At 57.6% G+C, this 19,540-nt stretch overlaps 1 protein-coding gene across 1 annotated transcript in view; it reads left to right on the forward strand.

Moving 5' to 3' along the window:
* Window positions 1-19,540, forward strand: part of REXO1 (RNA exonuclease 1 homolog) — a 27,836-nt gene continuing 8,296 nt past the window's right edge. The window contains exons 1-4 of the mRNA XM_063112555.1: window positions 1-254; window positions 15,452-17,238; window positions 18,301-18,405; window positions 19,213-19,426. Of these exons, the coding sequence (XP_062968625.1) occupies window positions 95-254; window positions 15,452-17,238; window positions 18,301-18,405; window positions 19,213-19,426 (2,266 nt within the window). The 5' untranslated portion in view covers window positions 1-94. The remainder of the gene's footprint in view (window positions 255-15,451; window positions 17,239-18,300; window positions 18,406-19,212; window positions 19,427-19,540) is intronic.

Consider the following 19,540-nt stretch of genomic DNA (forward strand, 5'->3'; position numbering starts at 1 on the left):
GGTCCGTGAGGCGCGGGCGGCGGCGACCGCGGCCCCAGTGACGGGCCCGGGGGCCCGGGCTGCTCCGGGCCGGGGCCCCGCCGCGGGACGGACCATGCTACGCTCCACTGGCTTCTTTCGGGCCATCGACTGCCCCTATTGGGCTGGGGCGCCCGGGGGCCCCTGCCGGCGGCCGTACTGCCACTTCCGGCATCGCGGGGCCCGGGTCCCCGACGCCCCTGGCGGCGGCGGCGGAGCGGCGCCCCCCGCAGCAGGTAATGCCCGCCCGCACCGGGCTCGTCTGCCCGGTCCGGGTCTGTATTCCACTGCCGAGACCCTTTCCATTCTCGGCCGGGCTCCCTCCCCACCAGCTCGCGGGCGACGGTACTTGCCGAGCTGGAACCGGGATCACCCGTCCCGGGACCCGGTGCGACTCGCTGGACCTCTCTGAGCCTCCATTTCCACGAGCGTGAAGTGTAAACAAGGACAGGACATGCCGTCCGCGGGCGCAGACCGAGCGCCGAGGAGGGGGCTCGGGCTCCCCGGGAGGGAACCGTGCCCGCCGCCACCCAAGCCCGTGTGCTTGTGGCAGCCCTTGTTTATCTCGGCGACACCTCCCCCGGCTGCGTCTCTGTAGCGGCCACCACTGTCTCCAGTAGTTGAGTCAAGAGGGTCTTAGCACCTGCTGTGAGTCGAGCCACGTGTCAGACACGACCGGACGGGGAGTGAGTCAAAACCTACCTGATGGGACAGGGCTAGGCTTCCGAGGGGTGCCCTTCTTTGGCGGGGCAGAGAACGTGAATGGACTGCACATCACATCGTCATGGTGATTGTCAGTGTCATGGCAGCGTCTGGCGAGAGCTGCCAGCAGTCAGGCAGGGTGTCCTGTAGGAGGTGTGAGGTGTGAGCTGAGACGTTAAGGACGGAGAGGATTTGCATTGGAGAAAAAGGGGGACAGCACGAGGAAAGGTCCAGAAGATGATGATTAAGCGTAGTGTCATTCAGACCCCCTCGTTGACCTCTGTCCCTCAGGAGTGGCTTTCCCTTTCTATCAGGCCCTGGTTTTTATATCCCCGATTTCCTCATTTGGCATCAATTTCAAACATTCCGTCTTACTTTCTCTATAAAACAGTGATTTATAGCTCATAATATTTTCTTACTCCAAAAGAGGAAAACCCTTGCTGGGATTAAATAATAAGCCAGTTTTACCATTTGGCCAGGAAGAAAAGGCAGAATTTTCTTAAATTTCCCCGATAAATTTGCTTAGAACATCCAGCATCTTCGCTATGCCAGACATGGGGAACGCAGAGCTAGCTGCCTGAGCTGGGGTCTTGCTGTGAGGAACCTGCCGATGAGGAGCAAAGACCGACGTGCCCACAGCTGCTGTAGCAGAGGTGCAGATGCCCTGCGAACCCACGGCCCGCTCAGCCCGGGGCTGGGAGTTGGAGGAGAGGGGAGTGGGCATGGGAGGCTTCCTGAGGCGGCGACACCTGACTCATGTAGGTCACTTTTACTCTGTTAAAGTGCAGTTTCATGACTTCATTTATTTACTTATTGGCATGGTATGTGATGTTCTGCAAAGAGCTACCTGGCTTCCAGGTGCGCCAGCACTCAGACTGAGGACAGGACAATCCCCTCAGCCACTGACATCCTGACTCTTCTGAGTCCGTGTCTGGCTGTCCAGCTTTCTGAACTGAGGAGCATTGACTTCTCTCCTTACGATGTTCCTCCCAAGCAGCGTCACTCTTGATATCTTTCTACGTCACAAATGGCCAGTTAGTTTTCCAAAAGATCATTTTTGGGGGTGCGTTTGATGATGTAGACCTGTCTGCCCTTTTTTCTGTGGGAAAAATGCATCTGCCTACCCCTTCCCCCAGAATGTCTGCATTTCCCTGTTGCTGGTGAGAATAAACAGCCCTTTTCCCATCTCTGGTGGGGTGGTAGGGCCTCTCCTAGCTTCTGGTGGAAGGCTGCCTCCCCCTGTGAGACAGGATCAAATTCCCGCTCAACCTTTCACGCTGTCGGGCCTCTTTACCGCTTTCTTCTCTGTGACGCGCTCAACTGGCTGCCTTCTGAGGAGGAGGCCAGGGCCTCCCCCAGCTCCAGATTTTGACAAGCCTGTTGGGTTTGAGGAGGCTGAAATTTTATCCAGCAGGCGTCAATTCATTCTGATCTGTTTTGGTTTCTGAGTCCCCACTCTGCGAGGCTTCTGTTTGACCTCCTTTGTGCCTGCAGTCAACAGTGACGAGGAAACCAATGATTAGTAAGTGAAGTGTCATTCAGATTCCCCCTGGTGACCTCTGTCCTCAGTGGCCTCTAGAGAGGAGACAGGATACTTCCTGTGTCCAAGGAGCTACTCACCACCTGCCTTCAGCCCTTATCAAATGCTTTCTCCTTTCCCAGGAAGGGTTCCCACTAGGTAGTGTTGTAGGCAAGTGACCTTCCTCACTAAGCCTCAGGTTTCTGAGTGGCAGCGGTGGCTGGAAGTACAGTTTCCTGAATGAGTGAATCAGTAATGATGGGGCCAGACTGTCCCACTCCAGTCTGCAGGGCCACCCCAAGGGAGCCTCCAGTGGGAAAGTTCCAGGCTTGGGAAGTTGCTTTCCTATCCAGCACAAGTCTGGCAGTGGGTGACAGACATAAGATGCACACCATTTCTTCATCTGGGGACCCCACGGTCTGGGTCAGGATCTCACAGCCACCGCAAGAAATGTGGGGTGGGGCTGGTGAAGGCATCTGAGCTGGGACTCTAGGAGCAGTGTCAAGGGCTGGAGATTCTTAAGGTGGAAGTTGGGGTCAAGTGTGGTGGAATTTTCTAGAATTCTGTGCTTCCTAGAAGGAATAGGATTTGGGTTAGCCAAGAAAGGATGAAAGGGTGTTCCCAGGTTAGGAAATGGGGTGTGTAAAGGGAGGTGACCAGGTACAGGGTGTTGTGGCAAGGGTAGGCCAGGCTAGGTTTGCTTTGGATTGGTTTGAAGCAGCTGGCAGGGGTCTAAGGTTTGGGTGGGTGCTGCCTGAAAGTGGTCCTTGGGCAGATGGTCTCCTGAACCTTCCAGCAGAGTCCAAGGCCCCGGCAGCAGCAGGGAAGGGGTCCTGTTCCTTCTGGCTCTTCAGGTGCGACCAGTGTGGGCTCCAGGATCCCTGCCTTGGAACTCAGCCATGGTAGTGCCGAGCTAGCACATGCTTGGGAGGCTGGCTGTGACTCTCAAACAGTGGCAGGAGTGACCATCTCCATTTTACAGATGAGGAAACCGAGGCCCAGAGAGGGGAAGCCACTCCCCTGTGTACACACAGTGGGTAAGTGGGGGAGGTGGGATGGATGCAGGTGGCCAGGCCCCAGGCCCTGGCCATGCCTGGTGCCTCCTGCTCACCTCCATGGGTGCTACAAACCTCTGGGCACCCAGTATATGTCAGGCTCAGCACTCAGCACTGGGGCTGCTGTGTTCACAATGAGACTGGGAGAGACGTGGAGTTATGGGGTTGAGTGCCAAAACCTTACAAAGTCGGGTGGGAAGGAAGGCCTGGCTCTCTGCAGAAGGTAGGAGTGGCCCCAGCAGCTGCCCCGGGCAGCCCGTCCCCAAGCTGGGCCTCGGGTGACGTCCAGGCTGCCTGTTTTAGTCGGGAATCCTGAGAGCAGACCATGTGTCTACTGGGAAGCTCTGAGTCCAGAGAGTCAGGTCAGGGAGAGGGAGGCCGGTGAGACCAGCGCTGCCTTGCACAGAGTGGGTTTGGTTTTGTTTCCTCTGAGCTGACTGAGACAGGGAGGGGTGGCTGCAGGGACAGGCTGCCCCCGCCTGCTATGCTTGCTAATGGTCAATGTGGCTTTTGAGGGGCCAGAAGGGCCTCCTGTTTTGTCTGGGGCGGGAGCTATGAAGCTTGCTGGAGGAATAGTCAGTGCTGTGGTCACTGGGGCCAGGTCACGCTCTGTGGTGGGGCCGTCCTGGGCACTGCTGGTGTGGAGCAGCATCCCTGCCGTCTCCCTGCTCAGTGATGGTGGCACCCTGCTGTGGATTGAATGTCCCCCCAGAACTCATTGCAGCTTGACCCTTATTTTAACAGTGTTAAGAGGGTGGGAGGGATATCAGACTGTGGCAGTGTTGAAAGGTGGTGCCTTTAAGAGGTGATTGGATCATGAGGACTGTGCCCTCGTGAATTGATTGATTCATTCATGGAATAATGGTTAATGGTCTGGTGGGTTGTCATAGGAGTGGCTTCATAAGGAAAGCAAGTGAGCATGTTGGAGAGCTCTTGCCATTCTCACCATGTGGTACCCTGCATCACCACGGGATTCTGTAGGGAGTCCCCACCAAGAACAAGGTTCTCACCAGCTGTGCCCCCTGGAGTGTGGACTTCCCAGCCACGACAGCTGTAAGAAGTAAACCTTTTCTCTTTATAAACTATCCAGTTTCAGGTATTCTGTTATAAGCAACAGAAAACGGACTAGTATACCCCACACCCCACCCCTAGTCGTGACAGCCACAAATGTCTCCAGACACTGCCCAGTGTCCCTGAATCGCCACTGGGGAGAACACCTGGTCACAGGCAGCTTCTTGCTGAGGCCACTTTATTTTCTTTTTAAGCCTCTTCCAGGAAACTCCCGAGTCCAGGGGTGGCCCCTGAGCAGGGAACTGAAGCTTTGTCCTCCCTCAGCGAAGGAGCCTCCAGACCAAGGGGCAGGTGGCTCTGTTCTATTGTTCTTGATTTCTCATAAAGACAGAGTTAGAGGAGGGCTGCTGTGGATTTCCAGAGCATTTAACAGGTGTCGTCAGGACTTTTCTATTTGAGGTTTAACCTCACACAGGCTCAGCCCTGTTGCCGCTTCTCTGAGGGCAGCAGCTGGTGGACGGAAGCTGGCACATGTAGCCTCAGTTCACCTGGTGCTTCCTTTTTTGAAGCACTTTTTTTCTGAGCTGGGAGTAATGTTCATTTTAGAAACATTGAAAAACATAGAAGAGTTGAAAGAAAAATTACCCCACGTTCCACATCTGCCAGCTTGCAGCATTCCTCCCGGTCGCGGAAGGCAAAAGGTCCTGAGTTTGGTGTCTTTTTACAGTGGTTTGTGATCATGCTGTACAGATTAAATTGGATTGTGTTGTTTACTGAGGCTTTTATCCCCTCCCCAGGTTCTGCAGCTCCCTCACCTGGAGCCCCTTGCAGAGGGCCTGGGGAGCTTTTAAAACCTGATTTCTTTCTCTCTCTCTCTCTGTCTCTCTTTTTTTTTTTTTTTTGGGTGGTCAGTACAGTGATCAAATAAAACCTGGTTTCTTGGCCCTGATGCTGACCTGGAGTCCGAACCTTCAGGCTAGGGCCATTTCAGTAGAGATACAAAGGAAGCCTTTGTATATAAAGCTCTTTTTGGTATTTTAGAATTCTGTGCTTAGTGTCGATCAGTTGAGCTGTGATCTCAACCTGGTGGTTCTGCCTCCCTGAGGAACAGTAGGGAACATCTGGAGACATTATGGTTATAAATTCAGGGGATGCTCCTGGCATGGAGTGGGTGGAGGCCAGGGACGCTGCTCAGCACCTGCAGCGCCCAGGACGCCCCACCATGGAGAAGGATCCAGCCCCAATGGCCAGTGGTGCTGAGGGGGAAGAGACCCAGTCCAGCATCCCAACACCTGGCCTGGTTTTGTATGATGGAATGGGATGAAGGGACAGAAACCCTGAAAGGCACCGTCCTCCTCCCAGGGCCTAAGAGGTCTCGGCGAGCCAGCTGGGAGGAATGAGGAGCCACTGGGGGTTCCATGCCAGGTGCCTGAGCCCCTCCCCCCGAGCTCTCCGCAGCTTGCTGCCTCCTCTAGGGACTCCAGCCTAGAGGCGCAGGTGCGCTGGCCTGGCCTAGGCCCCCCACAGACAGAGAGGAGTCCCAGGTGAGGGCACCTTGACTTCACTTTCTGTTGCACAGAGCCCAGCATGGGTGGGAGGCAGCCTGGCCTCCATCTGCTCAGAGCTGCCCCCTGGGCCTGTTGCTGCCTCGCCCTTGGCCTCAGTGTGTCCTGCCCAGCTGTGTCGTAACGTCCCAGCGCTGCACTGGCTCAGAGCAGGGCTCACCGTCGCCTGGCAGAACAGTTTTCCTCCTTCCTCTCCTCTCCCTGCTCAGAATCCCGTGAGTGAGGGACGCCCGGGGATTCAGGTTCTTGTTTAAGCTGTCCTTGTACAGTAGGTGTGACCTGCTTCACAACAGAAAGTAAAACACTGAAAAAGAAATAGGTACAGAAGGAGATGCAGACTCCTGGGAGGGCCTGGAGCTTCATGAGGATTCTCTGGCTGCCTTTCCTCGGCCTTCGTTAGTGGCTGAGTCCTCGCGAGCTCTCGTGGAGGTCCACGTTTGCTGTTTGAGGAAGCCCGTAGGTGCTGGGAGTTCTCCAGAATGGGCTGCCAGGGTGGAGCTCCTCCTGCCCCGAGACAGCCGCATGGGTAGAAGACCGGGAGTCCTCGGGGATCTCTCTGGCTTGCTGCCTCAGTTTGCTGGAGGAGAATGGGAGGGGGGACTGATGGTGGGCCCCAGAACCTGCGTGCTCTGGGGGTGGGTCTTGGAGTTGCAAGGGAGTCAGGCAAGTGTCCCCAAGCTGGGTTTTGGAGGATGAATAGGAGTTTGCCTGATAGCCGGAAGTGGGGTGGGTGCTGGCAGTCCAGGATTCTGGGTAGGGAGAGAGCCCACTGACAGGTCTGGAATGTTCTCACATTCTGTGGGCACCTTGGGGGTGGGGGGAAGGCAGAACTGCCCCAGTGTCTGCTGCAGGGGTCCCCTGGATGTGCCAGCTTGTCCTCTGGCCTTCCCTAGCACAGGCCCAGGAGTGCCACTGGGGTCTGCCCAGTCACCACAGAGGCCCATGTCTGTGAGCGCCGATAGGCTCAAGGCACCGAGGGGCACAAACCATGGCAGACAGTTGAGCTGGGCCAGCTGGGTCATGGCTTGGGTGCGGGGAAGAGGCTGGCAGGGCCCTGCCCCGGTGGGGGGCAGGGGCAGGTGTATTTGGGGGCACCCAGTCCGTGGTTCACCCCAGGCACATCTCAGCAGTGTGCTCGTCAGCTTGCCCCAGTTAACGGTCATAAAGAGAGACCTCTGCCCCCCAACCCCTCCACAGTGACTCAAGGGTCCTCAGAGCAAGAGGGAGGGAATCCTGCTTTAGGAGCAGCTGTAGGGAGATAGGACCTGGAAGCCGTGGACACAGGCTCTGCCTGCCACCTTGTGTGCCCTGGTAGAGGAGGCCCTGTTAGGGGAGGGTCTCCAGTGAGCTTCTCCCACCTCCTGTGTCCCAGGCACTGTTCTGGGCATCACTAGTTCCACAAGAAGGATCTTGGGGGCTGCCTGGAGGAAGTGGACTTTAGAAGAGCTGATGAGACAGGGAGGGAGGGCACAAGCCATGTCTCCTGCCTGCCACCCGCCCTCTGTCGTTATGGACAGTAAGAACCATTTGCTGGAGGAGTGAGCGGTGGGGACGGCTGGTCCACCTTGAAGGTGGGCCCTCTGACACCCTCACCCCCAGCACCTGCATTCATTGTCACATGTGACCCTGGTGCGCAGGCTCTTTGTTAGGGGATGCAATGGCCAGTCCTGGGAGGAGCCTGTGAAACACTAGCAGGGCATGGCCCCAGGGTGGGGATAGAGAGAGCCCAGTGCAGGCACCCTATGCCCGGTTTCCCTTTGAATACCTGGAAGGTGCTGCCTGGAGCTCCTGGTGGTGACAGATGACCCAGAGACAACCCCTGGAAAACGTGCTTGGGGACTTGAAATGCATCACGGTTAGAATGTGCTCGGGCTGGCTAGTCAGCACAGCTGGTATCAGCTCAGCTGGTCACAGCGCCAAGGCCATGGTTCCATCCCTTTTCCGGCCATCCACCAGAAAAGAGAGTGTGAATGTCTTTATGTGGACCCTGGAAGTAACTCGCCTCACGGCTGTTTGGGGAGAAAGGAGAAACGCAAAGGAGAAAGAGAAGCCGCCTCTGCCCACCCTGCAGGCACCTCAGCTGCCTCTTTGCCAGCTCCGCTCCTCTGCCATATGCCCTTCGGTGTATTTCTACCTATTTTTGAAAGGTAGTGAACTCCTGCTCATGCTGTGAGTGTTGGACAGCACTCTTCTGGCTCCAGTGATGGGTGCTCAGAGAGCTGAGGTCACTGGTGGTCCCTGGTGTGGCCGGCGACCTTTTTCTTTTTCTTTCTTTTTTCTCCTGGATCCGGCTGTGTTGCTCCACCTGCCGTGAAGCCCTGGCATTGCACCGTCAGGGGGCTGGTGGGGTGTTCCTTGGAGCTGAGGGGAGGGCTGGAGAACCGGGGGGAACACCAGGCCCTGCTCCTCTAGACAGCCTTAGCAGAGGACTGTGAGCCTTGGGTGTGGGGACACCTCCGGTTTCAGGGGAGGCTGAGGGACACTGCTTAGGTGACACTGAATGGTGGTGGTCAGCCCCCCATTACTGGTGGGCCCCCCATGTGCACCTCTGAACACCCTTGCCACCCTCTCTAGGTGACCCTGTCCCCTGTGGTCCAGGTGGTATGGTGTTTCCCAGGTGTCTGGCAGCCGCGGGGCTCTCTTCTCTGGGTTCCTTTCCCTCTGAGCTTCTGGTTCTTGTCTGTCCAGTGGGGCTGTGCGTCGACGGCTGGGTGTCCAGGAGTGGGGCTTGAGGACATCCTGCCATGTGGGCAGGAGGGAAGGCCCCTAGCAGCAGAGACCCAGGCCTGGAAGGAAGGAGTGGACGGACGGCCCCTCCATGGGGATCTCAGGGTTACCCTGCCATCCATTGGGGGTGGCCTTTGGGGGGCACTGTCTGCCCCATTCCACTTCCCAAAAAAAGCTCAGAGTAGGGTGGGCGTTGGACCTCATGAGCCACAGCTGGCCCCTCCCTCATGCTGTCTCGGGCCAGCCCAGTGTATCCTCTCCCACTGTGGCCTTTTTAGGAACGTCCTCCTGTCTCTGCCTTCAAGGCCACCCGGGCAACTTCCCTGGGGGCCAGTCTAGTTGCCCTCCACCCTTGGGACTGGCCCATGTCCCAGCTCATCCCTTCTGCGGGGCTGACCTCTAGTTGGGCAGGGACTGTCTGTCCCCTCCTGGTGTCCCTCGCAGGGTCAGCGTGCTGTGAATGCCAGGTGGGCTGGAGGACTTGTCCCCACTGATGCTTTATCAGTGCTCAAAGCTGGCTCTTGGCATCTGTCTTGGGACCTCGGGCAAAGACTAGGAAAAGAAGAAGGTGGTGGGGTGAAGACAGGGCCTTGAGGTCGGGCAGACCCCTCCCCAGCAGTGTGGGGCTTAGGGAGCTGCTAGCCCTTGCTGACACTCAGTTTCCACATCTGTGAAGTGGGCTGACCTGGTTGCAAGGATTGAATTAGGAAAGGCAGAGAGCTTGGAGTGCCTCCTTGACTTGGTCAGGGGGAATCTCACAATAGAGAAAGTTCTGGAAGTTCAGGATAGGGTCTTAATGCCTGATCGAGGGGCATTCATGCAGTTAGAGCTCATGCTGAGCTGGGGACACCAGGGCCCAGTCCTGTGGAGGGAGGGTGACTGAGCAAATGGACTGAGCGGGGTGGGAGGGTGCAGGGGGAGCAGGGCAGTGGAGGCACTGGGTAAGGGCATTTCCGGGCCGAGGGAAGGTTTGGAGGGATGGGAGGTGGCAGGTCCCAGACCCAGAACTCTGGGAAGAAAAGTAACCCCGTCTTGTTTGTCCAGCCCATCCTGGGGCTCTGTAGCCATCACCCCTGCAAGGAGCTGGCCATGACTGACCCCTAGCCTCCCTCTCTGATGCTAGCATGTTGCCTTCTCTGGGGACACCCCTGAAGTCACTGCTAGGCAGGTGCTGTGGCCTCATGGTGGCTGCAGCTGGGTGGCATGGCACCCCACCCCTTGTCCTGGGGACGGAGGGTGACTCCTGAAGCCTGGGGGCTTTTCCAGTCACCGTAACTTGCTCTCTTTTCTGAAAAACAGCCAATTAATCTGGTTTGCCAAACACACTCTTAGCTGGCCCAAACCTCTAAATAAGCTTCCCTCTGCTTCCATCCAAATTAATTCTCAGGCAGCTGGAAGCCTCCTCTGAGTCCTCTCGACGTGCCCCCGAAGTGGGCAGGCAGGCAGGCTCCTGGGGGCCCCAAGTGGCATGTACAACACTTTGCTGGGAGCCTCTCCAGCTCTACCAGGTCCCCCAAAAGACCCAGCCCTCTGAGGCGGGTGGGGACAGAGGGCTGGATATGGGGCTGCCAGGGAGGCAATGGCGTGGACCAGCACCTTTAAGCCTCACGTAGCTTTTGTGGGGGCTTGGGGACCCCGGGGGCCTAGTTCTGAGCTGCAGACAGCCATGGCTGTGCCCCTGACAGCGGTGAGCTTGAAGCTTCTAGACCTGTGTGGACATGCTTAGGTTCAGATGCTACCTTGGGTACCAGTGGGGAAACTGAGGCCGCAGAGTAGGGTGGTGAGTCCCAGTAATGGGGGGGAGGTGGGCGTGGCCTGGATGGGGAGCTTGACCTTGACCTTCTCAGGCCCACCTGGGGTGGTCTCTTACCCTTGAAGCAGTCTTTTTTGAGTGAAAATGCTCTTGTGGCAGTGGGCTTCTCGGGTGTGGGTGGGGGCTGGGGCTGAACCTTGCCAGGAGTCACACTCATCTTCAGTCTTAGTAGCTGGGACCCCCACGTGCCCCCGCCCTTCCCACTGGACTAGGCTGGCCTCTGGCTGCGATGTCCACTGACTGGAGGCAGGAGCAGTTTTCATGGCCCTTAAAAAACAAGCGCTAACCCAGGCTCCCGGTTACAAAACAAGCCCACCTCCCCAGACCAGGTCCCTTGTCCACCCTCCTCCTATCTCTCTGCCCCAGTGGCCTCAGGGCCTCTATGGGGCCTGGCTCTTCCCCTGGGAGGTGGGCATTGGTCCTTCCAGAACTTTCTGAAAGCATTTTCCTGCCCTGACCCTGGGTAGTGAGTGGTGTCTGTCAAGATCCAGAATGTTTGGAGGTCTGAGCTCAGTTTGTCTGAGAAGGGCTGCGGGTGGCTCCTGGCTGACTTGCATATTTGCGTATTGCCTGTGAGCTGGGACCAGTCTTGCAGGCTGCCTCATGGAGCCCTGTTGAGGGGTCTGGCAAGGCAAGGTGGAAGCCACAGCCTGTGGGAGTGGACCCTTCTCCATTCATCCCTCAGATACCTTGGCACCCTGTCCCATCTCTCCTGGGGGAGGAGAGTGGGCCTTTCTCTCATCTCCCCGGTCCTTGCTGGACATGCCCAGTAAGTGCCCCTGCACCAGTCACCTTGGCCTGGCCCCCTCTGCTCCACTGGGCGTCTGGGGCTTCCAGGGGCTGGGGGAGGGCGGGCACTGGCTGCTCTGCTTGCCTGGGGGTGTGGCCGGGTACAGGTAGTTGGGGGAATCTGCCATTGGTGCCTCCAGACTTGTGGTGGGTCAGGGAAGGGCTGAAGCTCCCCAGCGGGGTGGGCTAGGGGGGAGCCTTTGGCCCCGCGGCCGGCCTCCTCTCTAGCCTTGTGTCTAGGTGGGGCTGACACCAGGTCCCCGCTGGCTCTTGCCCTGCCTGCAGTGCCCTCCTGACCTGGGGGCTGTCCCTTCCCACTTCCGCCTGGGTACCCCTCTAGGCAGAGTGGCCAGGGTGGCCATGCTCCTGACCCTGTCACTCCACCCCAGCCCTCGCTGCGTCCTCAGCTGTGAGATGGGGATGGGGCAGACCCACCTCAGGGGCTTGCTGGGGACATGAAATGACTGTTCTCTGGAAATGCCTTGGGCACTGGCCTGGCACTGTGCAAACTCCCCACAAAGAGAGCCCCTGCTGCTGGCACCCGTCCTGCTGTGGCTTGTGTTTGTCACCTCCCCATCTACTCCACATAGCCCTGTGCACAGCCATCGCATTCTCAGTGTTTGGAAGCATAGATATCTGCTTCCTTTCTAAACATAATTTTCAGGGCTGGCCTGTTGGCTCAGCTGGTTAGAGCACAGCCTTATAACATCAAGGTCATGGGTTTAGATCCCCTTCCCGGCCAGCTGAGGAAAAAACAAAAAACAAATGTAACTTTCAATGGGCTCAACCCTCTCATGGGTCCAAGGTGAAAGCAAGACAACCTGCCTGTGATGAGCTGCCCCTCCTCCTCCCTGCAGGTGGCCTGGGCCCTGCCACTGTCCCTGCAGAGTCCTCTTCTGCTCATGCCAGGAGTTTGAGCATCCCTCCCGCCTTCTAACGGAAAGGCAGCAAGCTGTGCTGTTTTGCACGGTACTTTTCTCACTGGGTGAGGTTGCATGAGTTTCCTGTGGCTGCTGTGGCAAATCTCCACAAATTCAGTGGCTTAAAACACCATGATTTATTCTCTTACAGTTCTAGAACTCAGGAGTCCAAGATGGACCTCACTGGGCTAAAGTTGAGGCGTGGGCAAGGCTGCTTCCTCTGGAGGCTCCAGGGCAGGACCCATGTCCTCCTTTTTCAGCTTCTAGAAGTGCCCGCAGCCCTTGGTGCGTGGACCCTTCCTCCGTCTGCAAAGCCAGCAGTGCAGCATCTTCCAGTCTCTGCCTCTGAACCTCCTGCCCCCTCTTATGAGGACCCTGTGAGGACAATGGGCCCCTGGATAAACCAGGATGATCTCCCATCTCAAGGTCCTCAACTCCACCCCATCTGTAGACTCCCTTCTGCCACAGGAGGTGACATATCCACATGTTCTGGGGTCAGGACAGGGACTTGTTTGGGACTGTTAATCTGCGGCACAGATACGTCTTGGAGGAGCAGCATGGGAAAACTGTGGGCTCTTTCTGCAGCTGCCCGGGTCCTAGGAGTGGACCTAGAGGAAGAATTGGTTCTGTTGCTGTTCTCACCAACGCCGGAGTGAAAAGCCTCACAAGTAGCTCTTTTGGCCTTGAATTTAATCATTTCTTTGTACAGATGTCTCAACACCCTGTGGGAGTGCATCTGTAGGTCCCAGACATAGAATTGCCAGTGGGCCAAAGGGCATGTAGGTTTTGCAAATAGGAGAAGGAAATACCTGAAGATAATTACATGGACACTGTGCACATTCAAGGGCAAAATTAGGTCGGGACCGTGCGGCGCCCGCGCGCAACACCAGGGCGGCAGCGGACCTATCTGCCTCTTGCTACATGGTTTCACGTCTTGCTCCTGCTTTATCAGCTGGCTGTGGACTGTCTTCGTCAGCATTTCGAATCCTTTTTGGCAGTAGTGGTCGTGTACAATAGAAATTGACACAACTGTAGTCGCTGTCCAAAGGGACCCGCGGCTTGGTCGGATGTGGACCCTGCCAGGTCTTTACTCCAGTCACTGGTGTCATCGTGTTGGTGGAAGCGCTTGTAAAAGATGGGGAGATGCCATACTTACTTTGGTTTTACCCTCTCCTGCTGCCCTTTACCGTTTTTCACGTGGCGGCATAACTCAGAGATCCCTGTAGGTTACACTTACCCTCTTTAACCCCAGTTGACTTGCACTTAATGTTTTCAGGGCATTTCCTTTATTATTACGTTTGCAAGTGATGCTGCAGCAGGTGCATTGTGCCTCTTGTGACACTGTTCTCCGTGGAAGCCCGTCCTGTGGCTAGCGAGGCTGCGGCGGAGCCTGGCACCCTGCTTGGGTTTACAGTCACCGCTCAGAAAAGCTCACACAATCATCCTTTAGTCATACATTTACTTGGTGGCTTCATGGCCATTGATGTCTCTTCCCCAGTAGCCCGTTCACTTCCCGTCCCTTTTCTGTTGCCCTTTGTCTTTTTCTTATCAACAGGTGGGAGTTCTCTGTGTAGTAAGAACACAAGGATTTTTCTTTTGTTTATTTTTCTTTTGGTTCGGGAATCCGAACCTTGACCTTGGTGTTATGACACTGTGTTCTAACCAGTGAGGATTTTTCGTCATGTGAGTTGTAGATACCGTGTTTTCTCCTGTTTGTGTCTTGACTTTATGGTAAACTTTTCCTTATAAAAGTTTACATTTTTAGGGTGCATATTAGTTTCCTAGGGCTGATGTAACAAATTATCACAAAGTTGGTGGCTTAAAACAACATAGATTGATTCTCTGTGGAGGTCAGAAGTCCTAAAGTCAAGGTGTGGGTAGGGCTGGTCCCTCCTGGAGGCTCCAGGGCAGGACTCGTGTCCTCCTTTCCCAGCTTCTAGAGGTGCCTGCAGCACTTGATGCGTGGCCCCTTCCTCTGTCTGCAAAGCCAGCAGCGCAGCATCTTCCAGTCTCTGCCTCTGACCCTCCTGCCTCCCCCTGATGAGGAGCCTGTGAGGACATTGGGCCCTTGGGTAATGCAGGATGACCTCCCATCTCAAGGTCTTTAACATAATCCTAGCTGCAGAGTCCCTTCTGCCATGGGAAGTGACATATCCACAGGTTCCAGGACATCTTTGGGGGCCATTTTTGAGCCTACCACAGGGCATCAACTCTGTTGACTCTCTCTTAGAGATAGTACAGACTTCAGTTCAATAGAATTTCTAGTGGTGAATTGTCTTTAAATTTCTGGGGTAAAATATTTGAACATGGAAGGTGTAACATTGAATATTTCCTGGGACTATATATTTGCTCATATTTTATCTAGAATTTCCACAGCGCTGTTCACAGGTGAGTCTCCCTTGACTCTGCAGCTCATGCCGGCGTTGCTGCTAGTCTGGTAGATGGTGCCCTAGAGCTGTGTAGATAATGTACAAGTTGACTGTGCAGGTTGATATAATACTGGGCTGGCTGGTTGGCTCAGTTGGTTAGAGCAAGGTATCATAAGACCAGAATTGAGGGTTCGGATCCCTGTACTTGCCAGCCACGAAAAAAAAAAAAAAGGTCATGCTGATTGAGTGATGCTAAAGGTATGCCTTGCCCTCCCCCACCGTCCACCCTAGTTCATGGTGTTTTATAAATATTGTACATTCTTTGAACATACAATATTTTTTCTTTTTTACATCAATAGGATCACACTGTAGATATTTTTCCTTTAAAAAGTGTGTGGATTTCCTGGGATAGTCCATGGAACAGGCGTGTCCTTTGTCCACCAGGCCCTACTTAGCAGTGGACACTTCAGTGGCCTCCGTTTTCTCCCTGATGCAGACACAGCCTGGTGGACGTCTCTGTAGGCAGACAAGCCTGGGGGCAGAGCCCTGAACTCATGATTTCTGGCATAGCAGTGCCCGCAGCAGAGTGCTGGGTGGGCAACACCATCAGGCCCTGGTGACCAGCCCAGCCCAGAGCTCCACACCCCCTGCCCCAGCCAGCTCCCATCTGCGGTGTCTACACCCTGGCACGGTCCTTGTGCCAGTTCCACGAACTGTGCTAGGAAGTTCCTGGGACCCACATAGCTGTCACTGTCCCCGAGACCCTGGTTGTGCCCACAGTGTGGGGAGGTGTCAGTCCTCTGGGGGCGTCTGCTGGGGGCCAAGGCAAGCTGGGTGCATGGTAAGTTCTGGAAGGCTGATTCTCTGTTCATCCCCACAGAGGCCGAGGTGGCGGCAGTTCCTCACAGGTGTGGGCTCACCTCCAGCAGGCCTGTTCATTGGTGGTTTTCTCTCCCCTCGCAGGGCTGGGTTACGACCCCTACAACCCTGAGCTGCCCAAGCCCGCCACGCAGAGGGAGAATGGCGCCCTGGGTCGGGGGGACGAGCCCCGCTCAGACATCCTGGAGCTGGAGCTGGTCAACCAGGCCATCGAGGCTGTGCGCACCGAGGTGGAGCTGGAGCAGCGGCGCTACCAGGAGCTGCTGGAGACGGCCCGCGAGTACAGCTCGGGTGAGGCCTCCGCCCTGGCACCCCATGACCCTGCCACCAGCCCCACCGCAGGCCTGGACGAGGACAGCTTCCCGCTGGCCTTTGACTATAACCTCGGCAGCCACAGCCTGTTGACCTCTGACACTGGCTACCAGCCTACCCCACTGGCTGCCCCTGCCGAGCTGGGCAGCAAGTACTTGCTGGCATCTTTGGAGAGGGGTCCCGGCAGAGGTGGAGGGTGTGGTGGCGCCTTGGAGTATGTCCCCAAGGCTGTGAGCCAGCCCCGGCGATATGGCCGCCCTGTCGCCAGTGGCAAGTATGTGGTGGACAACTCCAAGCCATCCACGGACCTGGAGTATGACCCACTGTCCAACTACTCTGCGCGGCACCTCAGCAGGGCCAGCTTCAGGGATGAGAGGGCCACCAAAAGGCCCCGTGGTTCTCGCGGCAGTGAGCCCTACACGCCCGCACTCAAGAAGCCCTGTGATCCCTTTGGCGGCTGTGATGCCCGGTTCTCTGACTCGGAAGATGATGCTGCCACAGCCCCAGATGATGGGCCTGCCTCGGCCAGCCCCCCAAAAGCTGGGGCCAGCCCTGAGAGCAAGGCCCCCAGGAAGCCTTCGCCTAAGGAGGGCACAGAGCCCGAGGAGGGCAGCCTGCGTGAGACCAAGGAAATGGCTGTGCAGTACGATGTGGGCGACCTCGGGCAACCTCCCAGGGACCCGGGTGGGGAGTCCCTGGCCAAACCCAGCTCCCTAGCCAGAGCCTCACAGGATGAGGGCAGCCCCAAGCAGGGAAAACCCAAGAAGAAGAAGCAGGCGACACCACCAGCCCTCAGCCACAAGGACAGTGCCCGGAAGAAAGACAAGACCAAGGACAAAGATCGAGGGAGGCCCGTGGAGAAGTCCCGTGTGGATAGGAAGAGCCCGCTGACTGGCAGTCCCAGGCACAAGGCCGAGGGCCCAGAAGGGACCAAGAAAAAGCCATCTTCGGCCAACCCAGTGGCCAGCTCAGGGAAAGAGAGGCCTGACCAGCCTGGGAGGCGGCCAGGCCCCACAAGTGGGGGTCCCTGGCCCCAGGACTCGCAGCTACCGGCAGCCAGCAGAGGCCCCCCCGGCCCCCACCAGCTGCCGGACAGGAAGGGCGGCGGAAAGGCCCTGTCAGGGAAGCCGGTGGAGCGGAAGGCCCGCTCGCTGGATGGGGGCGCCTCCCAGGCTGCCCCCAAGCTGAAGCAGCGGGCCCTGAGCCACGCGGACCTCTTCGGGGACGAGAGTGAGGACGAGGACACAGGGGCGCCACTGGTCTGGCCCCCCACGCTCCCCAGCCTCAGTTCAGACTCAGAGTCAGACTCAGACTCCAGCCTGGGCTTCCCCGAGACACAGGGGCCGCCCAAGCGGCTCAAGGCCTCGCAGCCCCCGCCCCCTTCCCCCGCCCCCTCCTCCTCCTCCTCGGGGGCTGGGGCTTGTGCGGAGGAGGATGTTGACTACTCAGCCCTGGAGAAGGAGGTTGACTTTGACTCAGACCCCATGGAGGAGTGCCTGCGGATTTTCAACGAGTCCACCAGCGTCAAGACGGAGGACAAGGGCCGGCTGGCCCGGCAGGTGAGGGCGCCGCGCAGCCCAGCTGGGCCCCGGGTCAGGCCGGCCGCAGCGAGGGCACCTTCCATCCTGGAGCTGTTCCTGGTGACTCGGAGTCTCCGCGATGACGGGTGGAAACCATTCCTTCAGTGTGGCCTCTTAACGCACTTAAAATTCAGGAACCTTGGTGGTCACCTGCTGCCCCGCACCCCGTGCAGAAAGAGCATGTTGGCTCATGGCCCCCCAGGCCGGGTTCCTGCAGCAGCGTGCGGACTGACCATATGGACTGAACAGCAAAGGGGTATTGGGGTCTCCCCTTCAGCCCCTCCCCCCTGCCCCAGTCCCCCTCCTCTCTTCCAGCCCGCCTCCCCCCTTCTCTTCCAGCCCCTTCCCCCAGCCCCTCTCCCCCTCCCCCAGCCCCTCTACTCCTTCTCTTCCAACCCCTTCCCCCTCCCCCAACCCCTTTCCCCCTTCTCCCAGCCCCACCTTCCCTCTCTCTGCTCCGTCCCTTTCCTCCAAGTGTTGGGGAGCTCTTGCTCTCCTTGGCCAGCCCTGGTCTTGGTCTCCTGTGTCCCCACATTGGCCACCAGAGGGAGCTCGCCTTAAACAAACAAAGCCAGACCTGGCCAGGTCTCTCCCAGTTCCCATAGCTCAGGTGGGAGACTCTCAGCCCCTCCGTCCCTCAGCTCCGCGTGCATGGTCCTTTTAGGTGCCTTCCCTCATTCACGTGTCTCTGAGCCTCAGTCTTGTGCCAGGCAGGGCAGGAGCTGGATGAGTGGTCTTAGGCATGTTTGCAGAATCCACCCTTGGTGAGGCCCGGGAGGTAGCACAGGACTTGGGGCTGGTGCTGGGGTCTTCCAGGTGCTGAGAAACAAGACAGGGCCAGAGTGCTCCCTGCCTCGGATGTGTGAGCGCCTTCTGCCTCAGCCCCCATGGCATAAAGTTTTAGGGTCTGGAAAGTTCCATTCTCCACTTGCCAGAAGGCAGTTTGAAGCCAGGGTGGGGAAGAGAAGTGTGTGCGTTCGTGTGTGGGGTTAGTGAGGCCTGGGGCAGAGACACACGTTGAGGAAGGGACATGTGTTTCAGCCCCCCAAGGGAGAGAAGAGCGAGGAGAAGGGGCATTCAGGTCTGACCACTCTGTTCCCGGGGCAGAAGAGGAGGATCTCTCATCTGTCCAAGCAAGGCAAGGAGGTAAGGGGCCGGAATTTGGTCCTGGGTAGAGACTGGCAGAGAGAAGTGGCCCAGGGAGGGGCCCAGGCCCCCAGATTGCAGAAACAAGGTCCCTGTATCTGTTTGCTCATGGATTTGTTTGGCAAACTTGTATCCAACACTGCCCAGATCCTGCCCACTTCCCAGCCTCAGATTGTTCCCAGAGCAGGGATGATGGAGACGGGAGGCAGCCCCAGGGTAGCAGAGCCCTGCAGCACACAGCAGCCTGCTGGGCCCAAACCCTGGCTCCCGGTGCGCTCTGTGATCCTGGGCCAGTTGTCCAACCTCTCTGAGCCTCGGTTTTTTCCTCTGTAGCTGAGAGACCGAGTGATTGTTGGGTCTCTGTGGGGGGACTGTGAGTTAGCACAGGAAAAGCTCAGGTCAGAGAATCCTGCTGCAAGGTTAGCAACCAGGAGTTCCAGTTGATCCCATCACCAGACCCATCCCTGAGGAGGGGCCCAGGGATTCTGGAAGGTGGAGTTCAGAGGAAGATTAGGTTAAGTGAGATTGGGTTGAAGTGCCAACCCAATCGGGCCCAGGGATTCCCGCCCTGCCCTGTGTCTATATCAGGGCTGTGGGCATGACCTGGGCACCCAGAGTGGCCGCGACAGCAGGACAGAAGGCAGCATGAGCCTGAGGGCCACAGCATCATGCTGGTTCCCGCCAGGGTACCTGAAAGCTCAGGTGGTGGCGATGGAGGCTGTGTTGCCTCACCAGGGTCCTGCCTGGGCCTGCCCGCTCTGGGTGCATCAGAGGTACAGTCAGACGCCAGCATTTGTCGTCACCCAGGCGGAGCCCCCAAGGAGAGGCCCGGCTGTGCTCCCAGCTCGGCCCCCCACAGCCCAGGAGGTGTGCTACCTGCGGGCCCAGCAGGCGCAGAGGGAATCCGCCAGCTGGCTGCAGGCCGCCCCACGGCAGTTGGAGAAGCCCTCCTCCATCCACATCTCAGCCCCTGGTGAGAAGAGGAGGATCGCCCACGTCCCTAACCCCCGCCTGGCCTCAGGTAAGTCCCGGTCTTACCCTCGGCCTGCACTGGAGGGGGGAAAGGGGAGTCTTGAGGCAGAAGGAGAGGCAGTGTCCCAAGGTCAGCCCGGCAGGCCTGCCCACCCACTTAGTG

The sequence above is a fragment of the Cynocephalus volans genome, chromosome 10 (genome assembly GCF_027409185.1).
Source record: "Cynocephalus volans isolate mCynVol1 chromosome 10, mCynVol1.pri, whole genome shotgun sequence".
In the NCBI taxonomy this organism is placed as follows: domain Eukaryota; kingdom Metazoa; phylum Chordata; class Mammalia; order Dermoptera; family Cynocephalidae; genus Cynocephalus; species Cynocephalus volans.